The sequence below is a fragment of the Stigmatopora nigra genome, chromosome 4 (genome assembly GCF_051989575.1).
Source record: "Stigmatopora nigra isolate UIUO_SnigA chromosome 4, RoL_Snig_1.1, whole genome shotgun sequence".
Lineage (NCBI taxonomy): Eukaryota > Metazoa > Chordata > Actinopteri > Syngnathiformes > Syngnathidae > Stigmatopora > Stigmatopora nigra.
In genome coordinates this window covers 8,438,589-8,457,427 of record NC_135511.1, presented here as the reverse complement: position 1 = coordinate 8,457,427, position 18,839 = coordinate 8,438,589, and the positions used below count along the sequence as shown (strand labels likewise).

General features: G+C 39.6%; 1 protein-coding gene across 1 annotated transcript; it reads left to right on the top strand.

Moving 5' to 3' along the window:
* Positions 1 to 5,027: 5,027 nt before the first annotated feature.
* Positions 5,028 to 18,684, top strand: loxhd1b (lipoxygenase homology PLAT domains 1b). Its single transcript, XM_077715317.1, has 42 exons — positions 5,028 to 5,283; positions 5,485 to 5,599; positions 5,822 to 5,902; positions 5,967 to 6,151; positions 6,218 to 6,316; positions 6,484 to 6,632; positions 7,044 to 7,167; positions 7,738 to 7,847; positions 7,994 to 8,134; positions 8,207 to 8,342; positions 8,407 to 8,567; positions 9,044 to 9,130; positions 9,259 to 9,394; positions 9,486 to 9,640; positions 9,720 to 9,880; positions 10,177 to 10,253; positions 10,324 to 10,520; positions 10,588 to 10,780; positions 11,158 to 11,318; positions 11,408 to 11,720; positions 11,947 to 12,098; positions 12,675 to 12,808; positions 12,886 to 13,031; positions 13,202 to 13,306; positions 13,406 to 13,534; positions 13,618 to 13,782; positions 14,042 to 14,223; positions 14,453 to 14,569; positions 14,634 to 14,796; positions 14,995 to 15,149; positions 15,215 to 15,424; positions 15,490 to 15,616; positions 15,870 to 16,078; positions 16,261 to 16,446; positions 16,529 to 16,656; positions 16,753 to 16,870; positions 16,931 to 17,108; positions 17,253 to 17,438; positions 17,512 to 17,682; positions 17,752 to 17,884; positions 17,956 to 18,111; positions 18,204 to 18,684. The coding sequence occupies exons 1-42, from the start codon at positions 5,028 to 5,030 to the stop codon at positions 18,682 to 18,684; spliced, it is 6,768 nt and encodes a 2,255-aa protein (XP_077571443.1).
* The last annotated feature ends 155 nt before the right edge of the window (positions 18,685 to 18,839 follow it).

Here is an 18,839-nt window from a genome sequence, read left to right as displayed (position 1 = left end):
ATGTATGTTTCAGGAGATCTATACTTCAAATTTTAATACATAAAGACGTACATATTTTTATAAAATACAATTCCTGACATTTTTCATGATACATTTCTATCATTTAAAAAAACAAACTATTGGCTACAGAAAAAGTGCAAAAATAAATAAACAAGACAATGACCAGGATAAAACGATCTTTTGATTTCACACATGTTTATGAAATAGCAATCATACAGAGAAAGATATCAACATTTTAAGCAATTTTAAAAAAGGTTTTCAAGTACTTTAACAGTTGCGTAGATGAATTGACTGTCAAGCATCAAAAGATAAGTAAAATAATGTACCATCAAAGATGTAGCTGGAGAATGAAATGTCCAGGTGAGTATGCAAAGATGAAGAGGGATACATTTTTTTTCACGTTTTAGCATTAATATTTTTGTGCAAAAAATATCTTTCAAGGAATAAATGTGAGTCATCCAAATGAAAAAGAAAACTGGCCATAAAAACATGTTGAGTGTAGGCGCAAATAACCAAATCAAACAAACATTAAGAGGCCATATAATCTGTACTTGATGTCTTCCAAATTGTCACCAAAACCACTTCCTTCTTGTGACAAGGCCTATATTACTGGTAGATCCAAACCTGTTATTTTTCAAACACTGGAAAAATGCCTTCAATTAATCATAATTTCCATGTATGTACGCTTTTCAAAGCTCAGGTTTCTTCCGCTTGCTACTTTTCACCACTAATTGTTGTTGGCATTTGAAAGTGCTCGCGCAGAGAACAAGCATGCTCGCCCTATCAGATGTTGCCGCCAGAGACGTCCCCATGGAGGACGTGCAGATGTGGAGTGAAGAGATATATATGCTGCTCAAAAAACAAAAAAAAGAGAGCAAAAACCATGCCACTCGAGTGTTCTCGGACAAGCTCTAACAGGTTTCACCGTTCAAATTGTTCTGACTCACGTACGCTGGGATTTGGCCAAAGGTACTCACCTTACACACTGGTATATCATTAGAAAACACTACACAAATACTAAAAGTGAATTATCAAATGTTCTGCTGTCTAGGGAATGTCATCCTCATATGTATATCTGTTTATCTGCAGAGTAGATGATCATGTTTCAGTGCCACTGACGGCAAAAGATGGGCAATCCATTTCAGCTAAAAGGGATGACGGTGAGTTATCACTGCTATTTTATGGGGCTTCTTCAATGGCAGCTAAATGAGTTAAAAGGATGATGTGATTAGCAAAAACAAAAGGACTTCGATAAATAGTTCAAGAACTTTATCTAGCTTTTAAACCTGATGATGAAATGAAAGGATGCAGTACGAACTCTGTTGATTGAACCACATTGCATTCTCCAACTTTTTGGGAGTTTCTATTATTGTGATGAAGATAAGTGCTATAGCAACATTACACTTTTGAAGCCCTGTTTTAAACTGTATTTAATGTGAATAATTATGCAGTTCCGCATTTCAATCAAGCAACTGGATGTTACTTAACATACGTCTACTTATCATTAGCCTTTGGGGCAATTTTGATTAAGCAAGAAGAACGGTGAGTATCAACAAGAGTAGGCTTGCAAAAAGAATAACATACAATATCCAAACCATGCTATATTTACATACTATACTATATTATTTTTCACTATAAAATAGCCACTTGCCCTATAAGAGATTATAGGGCAAGTGAGTATATATATCTTTTTATCATTAAAAAAAGAACGGAAATACGTACTAGCTATTATTTATTCTCCTGTTTACTGTGTACTTTAAGTAGTGTTTAGCAAATTTGTTGTGAGTATCCCAGATTGCTGGCCTTACTATACTTTGTCCCATGCAGATAAACAGAATTGACACTATTCACATGCCGGTCATCCCATCATTAGGCGTTTTATGCATAGATTTTGTCACTAAAAACCTGTTGTTGTGCCTATCGGGTGCTGCTACTCACTGGGTGGTTTCTTTTTTTTTATATTATTATCAGCATTATTCTAAAAAATATGGAATTTGTATATGTGACTACGTTGAGTGACTGTATTTTACATGAAGATCATTTAAAAAGATCATTTTAAAAGAAACTGTTTTAGGATATGTGGTAGAGATCATGTATGTATGGATGGATAAACTCAGATATGGACTTTATCTTGAAAATTCACTGATTCTCCTCTCTTCATATCCGGACGCTGACTCTTCAAGGCTTCATAAAACATCCATAAATATTCCATCAAGTATCTTCATATTCTGAACTTAATAATATTCGTTGAATGATTCACAATAGTCTACTTAATTATAATAAATAATGCATCACACTGCTGGCAAAATGCTTATTGCATTCAACCTTTGATTTTAGCTTTGGGATTCTCTCAAAAGGAAGAACATTTTGTTAAACAGATACTATTGAGGAAATTCCCTCTGTTTGTTTCCGCTAATTTTCAACTGTATAGCAATCTATTGTGTGTCGAGTACAGGAAGAGTGCAGTATGTTGCATCATTGCTTCCTCCTTCACTCTTATTGTATTGAATTGTAACATAGGGTAGCATGATATTACATCATTTAGTTTGAAATTGGCTTAATCTAAGGTATCCCAGGGTTAGATACATATAGGAAAAAATTACAAATTCATTCGGATATTGTGATGTGAGGAGGGAAATACTGGAGATATTTTAAGGAATTCATAAGTGTATTACTAGTACACATGCACTATCTGGACAAGTGTTTTGTCAAATATTCTCCCTTATCAAATTTTGCTTTTTTTATATATATGTGTCTATTAATTTTTGCTACTTTGTCAAATGTTGCTACCCCTGTTTTACTATACTTTCTGTGTGTTGCTAACCTAATATCATAACGTTGATTGCATTACAACGGGCTCTTGGTCAAACAAGATGAAAGTCACTGTGTTTCTTTGCATATTTGCAACTTCCTCTTCATTTCCGGCTGAACAGTGCATCCGTTTTGACTTACAATTTGTTTGTTTTGATACACTTCTTTTTATTCTTTTTTTTTTTTTTTGTGCATGGCTAAAAACAAATGGTAGCTTCCGTAGACTAATTCATGCTTCCGTGATTTATATTTCTTTTGCAGTTTTTGTAGACTAATTCATGCTTTCCAAAAGTAAAAATCTGTCATAGTTCCTTCAACCTAAGTGGAAAAATGTTTCGGTATAATTACATGAATTAATCCATTTGAATTGAATTAGTGTCCCCCTGCCTAGTGCCCATAGTTAGCTGGGATGCACCCCCTGAAACCCTTGTGAAGATAAGCAGTATGGGAAACTAAATAGTTACATTAGCTTGAAAAACAATGGACAAACAAGGTACAATTACTAATAAAGGATGTTCATGTATTGTTGAGAAACCCACCACCCCAAATAGTTGCTTAAAAAAATGTCCAATTTGTTTCGAACTGCCTTAGTAGTAGTAGAAAGGGATCCTCCAATCATGGACCAGGCAAAAATCTTGGGTTGAACCACAGATGAAGTGGGAGATATAAGCCCTTTGAATCTATGTTCAAACATGCTGAAGATAAACGACTGTCTGAAGTCCACTCTCTGCAGTTTTTAACAGCTCCTCAGTCCTTAGAAAATGTTTCCTCACTGCCAATATATTGGGATGGTTAGTTTATGTTTTCTTGAGATCGTTGGCTGGATTTTTTTTTGCCTGAAAGACTTGTGGAACTCCCTTTCCTGTAAGTTTATCACTGATAGGCCAATTGTAAACATAAGATGGGTCATCCAGGAGGTCATTATGTTCGTAGATTTTCAAAGTATTTGTTACATTTCTTCATGGGTACATTGTAATTTTTAAGCCATGATAGCCAAGGACCTCAAATCTGTTGGAAGTAGGAAGTTTGGCAGTGAAATATCATAGTTCATTGCCATTGACAGCAACAGACGTCCAATCCATTTTGACTGTGATGATTAGCATTGAATGACCAGTTAAAATGGGAAAATGCTTTTTTTTTTTAAAATATTTAACTGGCTTCACCTCTAGGGTGTCCAAAATACAAATACAAATACATTAAAAAGAAAAAGATTTATTAAACCAGTAATAGATCAGTGTACAGATGCCCCCCTCTGCTGCAATTAAAGTGTACTACATCAACATGCACAGGCCTCCCAAACAGGTTAACATGGTAAATAAATGATAATATTTGTATTTGGAAAGTTAAGTTATTTGCATTTGATAGAGTCAAATAAATATGTTCATTTGATTCCCTTAGAGTCAATGATGAGGTAGTGGTTCATTCAACTGATTTGATTTAATCTCAGGAGTGTGAGGTGGACGTGCTAAACACTCTCCACCGGGTTGCGCATTTGAAATATTCATTCATTCATTTTCTGATCATTTTGGTCACTCTATTTGTGATATTACTTTTTCATACAATTTCAACTTTAATCAATACACACAATGATGGAATTTTGCATTTGCCTATTGTTAAATGTTACATGTTCCTTCGTTAATAATATGACCTCATTTTAGATGATCAATTTGGCATTTTAAATGAGATGTTGTTATGGTGAGGGGTTTCCCCCAAGTCTTAAGACCAAGACACACTAGTCAGACTTGTAGGTCAATTCTGTGCAGTCACAGGTCACTTTTCTCAAGTTTCACCACAACTCGCAGGAATCAGTTTCAGGGGAGTACATAAATTAAAGATGCCCACCAAAGAGAAAAACCTGCATGGAGTCAAGGAGGAAACAAAACATGTGGATGGCAACGAGTCAGCGGGTCGCCATCTCGAGCCAGAAAGGAAAATCAGTTACAAGCTGGGAGAGGAGTCTGTAAAACAGAGGAAGAAGAAACAGGGGGAAAAATGATGAAGGTTTCAGCACTGGCATCCAACTGATGTAAGAAGAACAAAAACAAAAGTGAAACTTCCTCACAACGCTTAAAAGAAGTGGAAATACAAAGAAGTTGAGCTTTATTGACCCGAAACCGAAAATGAAGACAACTAATGAGACATTGTGGATGAAAAAAGAGGACGTCATTTGCCTGATGTGATTTTAACTACCAAAAAAGCAGCCTTCAAAAGACAGGATGGGATCGAAAGATAAAAAATCCAAGAAGGACTCAGAGAAAGAGGAGCAAATAGTAGCAGGTGATGAGGACGAAGGGAAAAAGAAGAAAAAAGACAAAAAGAAGAAAGGATCTGACAACAGTGATGAAGATGCCAAGAAGACCAAAGGCAAGAAGAAAAAGGTAGAAAATTATGTGGAAATCTATGAGAGTGAACTTCGCAATTACCAAGCAGAACTGGTGGAGAATTATGAAGATGAGTACCACAAAAAGAAAGGTATGTTTTTGACTGCAAGCCACCATTAAAACAAGATATACATTCCCAAATATTTTTAAGTAAATATCAAGTATCAGAAAATTTAGGACACGCTGCTCATGCATGCTTTTTTCTTTAAATTCTCCTTGATACATTTTATCATCCACTTTTTATTTTATCATTAACTTTAAGCCACAATTTTTGTCTATTCAACCTCTTCAGTATACGAAGTAGTAACCATCACTGGCGATGAGAGAGGAGCAGGCACAGATGCCAACGTGTTTGTCACACTCTTTGGAGAATTCGGCATCACTCCCAAAGTCCATCTGGCCAGCAAGTGAGTTCCTCTATAAGGAGGATTCTGACTGTTTTATTTATCCTAAATATATATAATCACAAATACATATATCTGTCTCATAACCAACTTTGACTGAAGTTTAACTATATTTGTTTTTTTGTTTTTTTTACCCAAATAGCACAGAGAAAAGGTATGTTTTTCTTGTATGTAATATTGTAAGGGTGTTAGTGTTGGTATATGAGAAATTGTTCACTTTTTCAGGAGCCGCACAGCATTTGAAAGGGCGAAAACGGACGTGTTTAGAATAAGAACCCACAACGTTGGTCCCTTGAAGAAGATTCGGTAATTGAAGGCAACATTTATGTCAGCGTCAGAAATAGATATGAGTTATTTTGTTTTATTTCAGGATTGAGCATGATAACACGGGCATGAATGCTAGCTGGTTCTTAGAAAGGGTGGTGGTGACAGATGTCATCAGGCCTCATCTGAGATATTACTTTGCTTGTAACAACTGGCTCAGCAAAGTGGAAGGCGACCGCCTTTTTGTCCGTGACCTGTTGGGAACTGCCGACCCCATGGACATGCCCAAATGTATGAAGCGTACATTTGATGATACATACTTCCTCATACATTAAAAATGTTCTGTTCATTTTACAGATAATAAGTATATGGTGAGTGTATTCACCGCGGATATAAAAGGTAGTGGAACAGATGCGGATGTTTTCATCAATATCTTTGGAGAGTTTGGAGATACAGGTAAGGAGAATGCAAAAAAATTAAGTAATAATATTAATGATAAATGAATAGATTTTTATTTGGTAGTCCAATAGATTGCGATTGTTCTTGAATATGATTATATGATCAGATATTGTAAAATTGGTCATATACCATCAGATGTGAAATGCTTTGTTCACTTGTTGTAGGTGAAAGGCTACTAAATACAGACAAAAATAACTTTGAAAAAGGCACAGAGGACAAATTCACATTTGAAGCACCTAACTTGGGAAAAGTCAGGAAGATCACAATAGGCCATAATAACAAAGGCACCTCTGCAGGATGGTTTGCAGACAAGGTAGGTATTCCAAAACACACATTATTTGCTTTACTAAAAGATTATTTGAGGTAGTAGATATATTTGAAACATTAGGAGGTCATAGTAATTAAAGAAAGTTATCTGCAAGGAAAATGTGGAAAACACTTCACACACTTGGAGTTGCCCATGAAGATTCAAAGTGATCTTCTGTTTTGAGACATATATACAGTGAGATGGACTCATAGCTATTGTATAGGCGGACACACACACACACACATACATGAGTGGGATGTTCACAATGTCATCCTAGCCAACATGTAAAGGGAAACCATGGGCCATTAAGGGATTAGTTTTCATCAGACAGCTATATTGGTAGATTTGCAGTGTTGAGCAAAAGCTACATACAATTTCAAAGTCCATTGAATATTTTTTTTTGTTTTTCCTTTTCAGGTTATTGTTGATGATTTAGGCAACAAACTAGTGTATGAATTTCCCATCAATCGCTGGTTTGCCATTGATGAGGATGATGGCAAGATACAGAGAGACATTTTGGTGGGAGGGAACCAACCCACAGGTAAGAGAAAATCCAATTTGAATTCATTTTCATCGAATTTCAAACATTGAACTTACTACTTGACATAAACTTTCAACACAATTTCTGCTTCATTTAGGCCTGGTTTACAACAATCTCAAAAAGACCAAATTAACATGTTTAAATTCCACATTTACACGGAAATGCATGCACACAGAAACACAAAAGTACATACATTCTCAAGGAGTGCTTTTCTCCCTGGTCTCATCCACACTTGTCTTTCTCTAATGCACTAAAAATGTCATGGATAAGTGAAAAGACTTCAAGTTGCACTTGGATCCCCCTGAGAAAAAAAAACAAGGTTTAGCAGTGACAGGGTGAAATGTTGTATAGATTTCCCCTATTGAAAGGCTTTTAAAAAAATGTTTTTAACCCACCAAAACGCCATGGATGTGTAACCAAAGGCTCCCTAAACAATTAAAAAAAATGCTTTTGCATTTTCGCTCCGTTATCATCTAAAAAGCCCCTTAGAAATAATTTAATGCTGTTCCCGTCAGTCCTTTGAACCATAGTGACACCGCATGCAGTCTCACATGTAACTATCACTATCAGGGATTGTGTACAATGTCCAGATTGTAACTGGAAACATCCGAGGAGCTGGAACCAACTCCAAAATACACATTGTGATGCACGGCAGCAAAGGCTCCAAGAATAGTGGCAAGGTCAGCCTATAAGTACTGTTCACCATTTTCTGATGTGATGCCTTATCAACCATGTTTTTAAGTATAATGTCGCTATTTACAGTATCTGTCTTTTATAAAGTAATTGAGAGGAAAATGTCATTTTTTCTCCTTGATTTCAATGCAAGGTGTTTCTGGAAGGTGGAAAATTTGAACGCAGCCTGACCGACATTTTCAATGTGGAAATCGCCGCGCTTCTCAGTCCCCTCAGCAGGGTGACCATCGGGCATGATAACGATGGGGTCAGCGCCGGGTGGTACTGCGAGAAGGTACGAAGCGTCCACACAAAAGAAATAAAATGCCAACCACTGCACGGTAGCTTTAAGTTGCCCTTTTTGCAGATAGTGGTGTACTGTCCATTCACGGGTATAGAGCAAACCTTTCCATGCTCTAAATGGCTGGATGAGAAGGAAGGAGATGGACTGATTGAGCGAGAACTTTATGAGATGGTGTCTCTAAGGCACAGAAAGCTAAAAAGTAGGTAGCTGATCATTTAAAATTAAATAAATAAACAGCATTTAATAATTTGTTAATCCTTCAGAGCATCCCTGGTCCTTGTGGATCTGGACGTCGGACTTAGCCAACGCCGGAAGCGACGCCGACATTTATTTCCAGGTATATGGAGAGAAGGGCAAGTCAGATGAGCTCAAACTAGACAACAAGACTGACAATTTTGAGAGAGGACAAGTGGATAGATTCATGGTAAGCACTCCAAGTTTCAGAGTATACCCCAAGTTGCATCCGAGTATAAATGACTCCAGTCTAAAAAAAATGTGGTGTAAATAGGTTTAAAATAACAACACATTGCATTGCAGTGTATGGCGCACTTTGGAGGGAATTCACACTTATCAAAAAACAAGAACTAGCATAGTACATGATATTTTCTAACCATTAAATTTTGAAAGGGCTTAATTTGCGGCCCAGCGGATGGGTGGTTAGGGTGTGCATGTTCTCCCTGGGCTTGCATGGGTTTTCTCTGGATACTCTGGTTTCCCCCACATTCCAAAAACATGCATGATAGGCAGATTGGATACTCTAAATTGCTCCTAAGTATGAGTATTAGTTACACATGAGAAGCTGAGCCTGCCAATAAGAAGTGTGGTACATTTCTATCAACTGCAATTATAGATAAAGTGAATGCCTGGTATAAATGACAAATGCTTCCTTCCCTGGCACAGGTAGAGCTACCGGATTTGGGGTGTTTGACCAAACTCCGAATCTGGCATCAGAAGAGAAATCCTTTTGCAGGATGGCACCTAAGTAAGGTAAGACTACCAGATAATGGATCAATATTGTAATAAAATGTTGTAAAATACACAGATATATATTTCATCTCAAAATGTGTCGTTGGTTAATCCATTTTAAATACTAAAATGTTGTTGTTCTGTGTTAGGCAACTCTGATGAAAACATTAACAAAGGAAAAATATAATTTTTCATGTGAGCGTTGGCTTGACACTAATGAAGATGATAATGAGGTGGTAAGGGAGCTTCCAGCCACTGCGAGGCTAATTACTGACCCACTGCCTTGTATGTATTCAGTAAATAATGTTGTGTACACATGATGAAAATATAACAACTTTTGATCATGCTGGGGACTGATTACTGTTGTCTGCTGCAGTGATTAAGTATAGAGTGACCATTTGCACCGGGACAATTGGAGGTAGTGGAACGGATGCGTCGGTTTTCCTCAATATGATCGGGGATCGTGGTGACACGGGAGATCGAACGCTGGTCAACTGCAAAAATAACATCAACAAGTTTGAAAAGGGAAATGTGAGTAATTCACAGCATGGATGTCTGTTAATTAAAAGACCAGGATTTATAGAAGCTGGTTGTGATGTTCCATTTTCAGCTAGATGAGTTTATCATTGAGGCAGTCGCCATTGGTCAGATTGGAAGAGTAAGGATTGGACATGATGGCAAAGGCGGTGGATGTGGCTGGTTTCTTGAAAAAGTCATTGTGAGAGAAGAAGGACAGGCTGAGGCGCAGGCTGTCGAGTTCCCCTGCAACAGGTGAGTGCTATAGTATAGTACTTATTGAGGTATAATGATAATAATAATAAAAAAAATAACTGGCTAAAATCATGTAATCACTAGTCTTGATCAAGGTTTGCTTAACTTTAATCGTGTATAAATAAAAATGAAATCATGGCCCATAATTAAAGTCGTATGTATTGGCAATTTTGCCTCTTTTGAAATACTAAAATAAATTGAAGAGAAAAATAAATTGGTCTAATAACCAACTTTAACTTTTTCCAGTCCCAACAGGACTAAATTCTGAGGAATTGTACATTGTGAATTTCACGCAGGTGGCTAGATCGTAACGAAGATGACGGACAGATTGTTCGAGAGTTAGTCCCGTTCTTAGATGGACAGCGTCTTTACAGTAAGAAAGGACCCATTTTACACAGCCACTTCAATGAATCATTGCTTATTAACATGTGTGTGTACTCCAGATGTTGGTTATCACATCGCATTGAAGACAGGCAACATCCCCGGAGGCAGCTCGGACTCCACCGTCTATGTCAAACTGTACGGAGACAAAGGAGACACCAGTAAAATGACGCTGATGGTCTCTGACAACAATCTAAGCAACTACTTTGAGACTGGTCGCATTGACATCTTCACAGTGGAAACATCTGATATCGGGCAGGTGAGGAACCGGTTTGACCTTCCTAGCTAGTGTCAAAATCTGGCCTTCCATTTTATGACCACTCCAGATCAACCGCCTGATGATCGGCCACAACAACGAGGGTATGCGGGCTGGTTGGTTTTTAGACAGCGTTCAAATCCTGGCCCCCTTAAGTGGAACACGCTACATGTTTCCATGCCATCGCTGGCTGTCCAAGGGGGAAGTCGATGGCAAGACGGAGGTGGAACTTTACCCCAGCGAGATTCTAGACACACATCAACGTATGTAACACATTTACAATATCTTCCTTTCTGTTTCTGACATGGTGAATTTGCTATACATTAAAAAACTCATAATTATGTCCTACACAAATGTGTATTTGGGATTTAAATAGAACATTTTATTATCATGCCATAGTTACAGCATGTGATTAATAATAAGCAGAATGGTAATAATTATAAAAATAATAATGGAAGTTGTAGAGAAACCTGTGGCAGGAAACCGGAGTAACTAGAGAAAACCCACGCAAGCCTGGGTAAAACAAGCAAACTCCACAACTGTGACGCCAACCTACCTAACCACTGGGCCGCATAATAAAATTCAAATAACAAAATTGATTAAAGTACCTGGCTGCATTCAAGCGCTTCTTCTTTTCCAGTGATCAACTACGAATTAATAATAGTGACTGGAGATGAGATGTTTGCGGGCACCAATGCCAAAGTCTTCATCCAGATGTACGGCGACAAAGGAAAAACCGAGGTCATCAAGCTAGATAGCCGTTCTAACAACTTTGAGAGGAGATCAACAGACATATTCAAGGTATGGTCCGAACAGCACACATATACATACTCTGTAGCACTGTATTTAAGTGAAGAAAAACATGTCTATTATCACTGCTGATCTTTAAGCTTGAGGCTAAAGACGTGGGTAAGATCTTCAAGATCCGCATCGGCCATGACGGCTCGGGCATTGCAGCCGGCTGGTACCTGGACACTGTGGAGGTCAAACACATCACAATGGCTCTGGTGCCCAAAGAGAAGAAGAAAGAGGATAAGAAGAAGAAGAAGAAAAGGAAGGAGGATGACGAGAAGGACGGAGCGGAAGAGATGCAGGAAGTGGTGGTGACATATCGCTTCCCCTGCTCGCGGTGGTTGGCAAACGGGGAGGAGGATGGCGAGTTGCAGGTGGAGCTGCTCCCTGATGGAGACAACGAACTGGAAGGTACAACATTCTCTGTTTATGGAATCTGCAGGTGGAAATATAAACTTGAATGAGTTCATCAATAAAAATAGCATAACAAATAATAATTAAAGAAATATGAAGTATTACATGAGGTTATTGTGTCGAGTATAGGTACTCTGGTTTTATTTGACACAGTTTACTGACTCCAATGTAGGACAGAAGTTTAAGCAGGTGTTAGTAATTCATCCCTTCTATTCTCTCCCAGTCAACACCTACGAAGTCTGCGTCTTTACGGGTGACGTGCTGGGAGCCGGGAGTGATGCCGACGTCTTCATCAATATTTACGGCGAGAATGGAGACACTGGAGAGCGCTCTCTCAAGAACTCAGACAACCTCAACAAATTTGAACGAAGCGAGGCAAGTTGTTTTGTGAGGACATCCTAGACCCATTTAATCTCCACTTTTTATTCAACATGTTCCTAAACCTACCTATTAAGATGTCACTCCTACGACAAGCATGCCAGCTGTGACTTAGAGTGGTTGTGGTGTCCACTGTGTTACCGCACCTGTCCTACTTTTACTCATTGCTTCAATCCAACACATGAATTATTAAACTCAAAACCACCACACCTGGCACTGCAGGCGCATAAATCATGTCCCCACACAATTTGAACTGGCTTGGTTCTTATTGCTTACAAGCGGAATTAACATACTACTTTTTTTGCTTGTTGGTATGAAAAGGATTCTTAAGGAGTCTTACAACCTGGTGTATGTGGCATAACCACATTTGTAAAGTGGCAATTCATGACAATTTCACCAGAGGGTGCTTGACACACGAGCCAAATACTACATAATAGCTAAGCCAGGGTTGTCCAAACTATTCCACAAAGGCCCAGGGAAACTGCTTCCTATTTTGAGAAATTATTTTCTTATTTATAACTTCTATAATGGAACAATTTGATAGAACCTCAGGACTACTTGTAACTCTTGCAGGAGGATGTGTTCATTGTGACAGCTATTGACTTGGGTCCCCTGAAGAAGCTTCGGATCCGTCACGACAATAATCGATCGTATTCGTCGTGGTTCCTGGATCGTGTGGAGATAGTGGACACAAAAGATGATATGACGTGGGTGCAGCTGACCCTGAAGCTAGACTTTTTCAGTCATTTATAGTTTCAACCTGGGCTTCTTTGTGGACTTTTAGATACTATTTCCCATGTAACCGCTGGCTGGCCGTGGATGAGGATGACGGCCAGATAGCAAGAGAGCTCGTTCCTGTGGATGAGGCCTTCATGAAAAAGGAGGAGGATGAGGAGGGAGGTGGAGCCACTTTGGGGCTTGAACAGAAAGGTAAGTAATTTACAATGCTGCTTCAAATGGAAATGAAGTATAAGATTACAATTTTTTTAAGAAGCACATTGTTCCATTAAGCTTAAATAAAATGAAATAAACTTTCTCTGTGTCGGTGAATATTCTCATTCATCCAGGTAAATTACATTAAATTTTAATTTTTATTTCAGCCATGTCTACTACGTATACAATTCAAATAAAAACTGGAGAAAAAAAGTACGCGGGAACTGATGCTAACGTCTTTGCCATATTATTTGGAGAAAATGATGATACAGGTAAAAAAAAAAAGAAATAATTCAAATAAAAGGCTTAATCAAAACCTACATGTAAGGTCTGAAGCTCCTCTCCATCTCAGATTTTCATGTATATCACAGGTATTATTCATTTGAAGGCCTGTAAGAACTACAAGAACAAGTTTGAACAGGGTGAAATTAATGAGTTCATCGTAGAGGCGGTCGATTTGGGAGAGCTGGAAAAGCTTCGTATTGGTCATGACAACTCAGGTGTGGACAAACAGAAATGTTACATGATGACATTTGAAGATTCTCAACCAAAGTGCAAATCATTTTTCACCTACTCCTAACAGGGGGATCACCCGGTTGGTTTCTGGACTGGGTGGAGATTGACGCTCCCTCGCAGGGTCTCAGGCTCCGCTTCCCATGTGGTCGTTGGCTAGACAAGGGAGAGGACGACGGCAGCATCATCAGGGATCTTTACCCTGCCGAGTTACAGACTGAACTATACACACCATGTGAGTGCACAGCCAATAGAAACATACTTCACACTGAAGGTGAATGATCTATTTAGCTGCTCAATAAATTAATATGGTTAGAATCTGCATATATATAAATAATATATTGTTCAAATATCATTATTTATTATTAAGCCACACATATGGGACAGTTTTTGTGTTCATCTCACCAAAAGGGGCCAAGTTAACTAATATTGTGGCTAGTGAGTAAATATGCATATGAATTTTACTATTTCTCCATTGTCTTTTGACCTATTAGTCGTGCCTTACGAGCTGAAAATCTTCACCAGCGATGTGTTTGCTGCTGGGACGGATGCAGATGTGTTCATCGTTCTGTATGGCCAACAAGGAGTGTGCACACAGCAGAAACATCTCTGTGTCAATAAGAGGGAGAGGCGACTATATTTTGAGAGGGGAGCAGAGGACATGTTCATAGTGGAGGTAGGGTCGTTGATTATGACTAAACCCAGTGTTCTGTGACACATCCACATAGAGTATTCTGTATGTTTGTATAAAACAGAGGTCTTTAATAGGTATTGCAGGTATAACAAATACTTTGAATTGGAAGTAGTATACAATACTGAATTGCTGTTTACTACACAGTACATTATACACTGAGTTCAGGACCTAAGAATATTTTGAATTGATCCACTGAATTTATCTTGTATAGTTGGAAGATGTGGGCGACATCATTGAGAAGATCCGAGTGGGACATGACAACAGGGGCTCAAATCCTGGATGGCATCTCGACAGGGTAGAAATCAGACGCCTGCTGAGGAAAGGAAAGGTAGCACAAAATTCTGTCGATGATGGACTTCAGTAAAGACTTAGGCACTCTTTATAAACGCCAGGGATCTGAGACCACCATTTTTCCATGCGAAAGTTGGTTGGCTAAATCAGAGGATGATGGCGAGACAGTGAGGGAGCTGGTCCCATCAGACATCATTACAGAAAAACTCCTAAGGGGAGGTACTCTCAAACGGACTGAAACTGAGGTGGAGGATGCTTTGGAAAGTGAGTGGAACACAATTTTCCTTAACATTTGCGACACCTGAAGAATACAATATATTTAAAAATGCTACTCAAAGTTAATGCTGAAATAAATAGAAAAAAAAAACATCAGGTGTAATGTAAAACCATCCAGCACAGACAGCAACAGAAAATACAGAGTGAAAAATGCTGAAAATGTTCACTGATTTTGTCCCACACCAGCTCACACATACCAGGTGACCATACGTACTGGTGACATGTACAAAGCAGGAACGGATGCCAACGTCTTCCTAACCATCTATGGAGACCTTGGAGACACGGGAGAGCGCAAACTCTCCAGATCTGACACCAACAGAAACAAATTTGAGAGAGGAGAGGTAGGAGAATAAAGAAATAAACACAAAAAAGTTGGTGTCACACTTTAATACTGTCTGGTTTCCAGGTGGACAAGTTTACCATTGAAGCTGTGGATCTGGGCCAGGTGTTTAAGATCAGAATTCGTCACGATAACTCCAACATAGGAGCCGACTGGTATCTAGACCAGGTGGAGGTGCAGGATTTGGACACAGAGGAGGTTTACATGTTCCTATGTGAACGTTGGCTTTCAAAGAAAAAGGAGGACAAATGCTTGGATAGAATCTTCTTTGTTAAGGTTTATTTCATTGGGAAGGCCAGACATGGAAATATATACAGCAAACAAGCATATTTCTGTTCCAGGGTTACGAAGGCGAAAGAAACGTCGATGCCAATTCCAAGAAAATTGCTCAAGCCAAATTGGGGCTGGATCGCAATGCAAACAAGAAAAAGAAGAAGAAGAAAATGGCACTTATGGAAGAAGGGCCAAGTAAGTTACTTCTATAGTCTTAAGCTACAATGGGGGAAAGAGGCAAATGTTGATTTGAAACTACAAGAGGCACTCATTTAATAATTTGTATCTTTATATGCTTGCTTACCGTTAATATAATGATACTACGATTTTCATTTTAAGTTTTCACTTACTTTAAAAACATGTCTAAAATGCACTCTTTAAGGAAGGTGGTTTCTCGGATAATATACATCATTTCTCCTATAATTTGTTTGTCTTGGTTGGCTTCCAGTCATTCCCTATCATTTCACTTTGTCCACTGGGATGGAGCGCGATTCCAGCACCACGGCCAGAGTCTACATCATCATAATCGGTCCTGGGGACCAGGAGACTGACCGACTGTGGTTGGATCTACCTGAAGGAAAGAAATCTTTTGCAGCTGGCAGCATGGAACATTTCGTGTGCTATGGAAGTGATGTGGGGGAGATTAAAAGAGTAGAAGTGAGAATCTAGGACATTGGTCCTTTCTCATTTAAATATTTACACACAGCCGTGTTTCATTGTCAATTGCTCAAAAGAATTGCAGTGGAGAATATGATATACTGCATATTATCTGTAATATAGCAGGGGGACACTTGATATTGGTGGAAATCACTTTTTCTTTTTAATTTTTTTTTTCTCAGCTGGGCCACAATGGCGCCACACCAGAAAGCTGCTGGTTGGTGGATGAGCTTGCCATCAGTGTGCCAACCAAAGGAATCAAGTACAGTTTCCTGTGTAAATTCTGGCTAGCCAAAGACAGGGGGGACGGTCTCACGGTCCGACTGTTCAACGTGCTGGACGCCAGCACCATCAGCATCAGCCGAAAAGTGAATGCCGGCCGTATATCACATCCTTTCTTGTAATGTGGAGGTTGAGTGGAAAAAAACTGACTTCTTGGTGTTTGCGTAGGTGATTTATTCCACCACTGTTGTCACTGGCGACACACAGGATGCTGGAAGTGATGCCAATATTTTCCTGAGTGTGTATGGGGTCAACGGGAGCACGGAGGAAATGCTCCTACCCAAAAACGGGGATAGGTTAGTGTTGCGACCAATTACAATTGCTCATGTTGCCAGTCATCAACAACAAAATGACTTAACACAACTTGTCCCATTGACAACCATATTGCCAAGGTTTGAGCGAGGCCAAGAAGACACATTCAACTTGGAGGTCGACGATATCGCTCCCTTGAAGAAGATACGAGTGAGAATTGATGGCAGTGGGAGTCGTCCCGATTGGTTTCTGGATCGGGTAAGTGTCAACCCTATTTCCAAATATATTTTCAGTCATTATAGTTTGATTTCCATTCAGATCCTAATGCGCAACCTGACCACCGAGGAGGTTTATGTATTCACCTATGAGAACTGGCTATCGAAAAGCAAAGGGCCGAGCAGAATTCGAGAGTGCGAGCTGGCGGCCGTGGTAGACGAGGAAGAAATGGTGGAAAAAACGACTTACATCATTCAGGTCCAGACAAGTGATGTCACATGTGGGTTGCACTCATCCTTCTCCGCTATTTCATTGAATTGCAAATATGTATTCAAATGATTTGATGGTTATTTAAATAGTATATTAAAAGTTTGGACATTTTGATGTAAAACTGATCACATTATAATTTCCTACTACTCTTCAGGCGCTGGCACAGACGCCAACGTGTGCCTGATTGTGTTCGGAGAGTTTGGCGACACAGGGACACTGAGGCTGAAGGAGAGTGCCAACAGGAACAAGTTTGAACGTAAAATGAGGGACGTGTTCCGCTTTCCTGACGTGCTCAGTCTAGGCGAGCTTTCCAAAGTGCGAGTGTGGCATGACAACAAAGGTAATGCGGTCATTAGACATGATCTGCAGTTCTTCTGGCATGCAGTAGTTGACGTTCAGGTCGTGTTATTAAGGTGCGGCTCCGGGTTGGCACCTGGACTACATCGACGTCAAAGATGAGAGCATGGATCAAACGTTCCGGTTCCCGTGCGACCGCTGGTTGGCCAAAAATGAAGATGACGGTCAGATCATCAGGGAGCTGGCGTGTGCCAACAACGACACTGTTGACCTCAGCGACAAAACAAGTCGGTATTGAGGAGCAAAAATATGCAAATAAAACATCCATGTCATACTTTGTATATGCTTTGAAACAGAATATGAAATTGCCATAAGCACCGCGAACACAGACGATGCATCCACCAGTGAAAACGTCTGGATTGTTCTGGAAGGAAGAAAAGCCCGGTCCAAGGAGTTTGTTCTGGAGAATAAAAAAAACAAGTTTTCATGGTGGGTTTTTAAACAGAGACCCATGCTGTGTATGTTGTATTTATGTGAAGTTTCCTGCATTTCTTTAACAGCGGCGCTGTTAGCACCTTCGAGTTCTCGTCCAAACACGTGGGTGAGATTGCCGGCATCTGTATTGGACACATCACTAAAGACGGAAAGAAGGTGAAGAGTGAATCCTACTGGCACGTGGCAGAGGTGGTGGTGACCGAAAAAGAGCTGGGAAATAAGTGAGTGACCTGCCTTTCGTGCAGTACAGATGATGAATTAATACATGATCAAGTCTCAGTCACTAACTTCACATGACCATCCTGGCCTTCAGGTATTTCTTCCAGTGTGACGCACGAGTGCTCTTGGCATCCAAAAAGGATCAGTTCCAAAACTTTGAGTGCTATAAATCCGTGGAGAGCTTCGCCAGCAGAGTCCGTAATCTGGTGCCCGTCAAATACGAGATCATCGTGATGACAGGAGATGTAAATGACGCCGGCACGGACGCCAATGTCTTCATCACCGTCTACGGCGTCAACGGCGACTCGGGGCGACGCCACCTTCGAAAGAAGTTCCGCAACCTGTTTGAGCGAGGCAGCACAGACCGCTTTGTAGTGGAGATGCTGGATTTGGGGGAGCTGCTCAGGGTCAAGGTAGAACATGACAACAGTGGCATGAACCACGGCTGGTTTTTGGAGTGCGTGGAGATGACCAACACGGCAAACTCAGTCACAACTATTTTTCAGTGTGGCAAGTGGCTGGACAAGGGCAAGGCTGATGGATGCATTGAGAGGGTCCTCTACCCCAAGTACTAGTTTTGTTGTAAAAAAAATGTGACAAGTGTCATTATTTCAGTTTAGTCAAGGTGAAAGAAGACCAGTTGAGTTATTACATTATACAGCTGTGCCAATACTGTTGAGGACATTGATCTTATTGGTTATAAAGGGGTAATATCTTCCACAGAACTTAA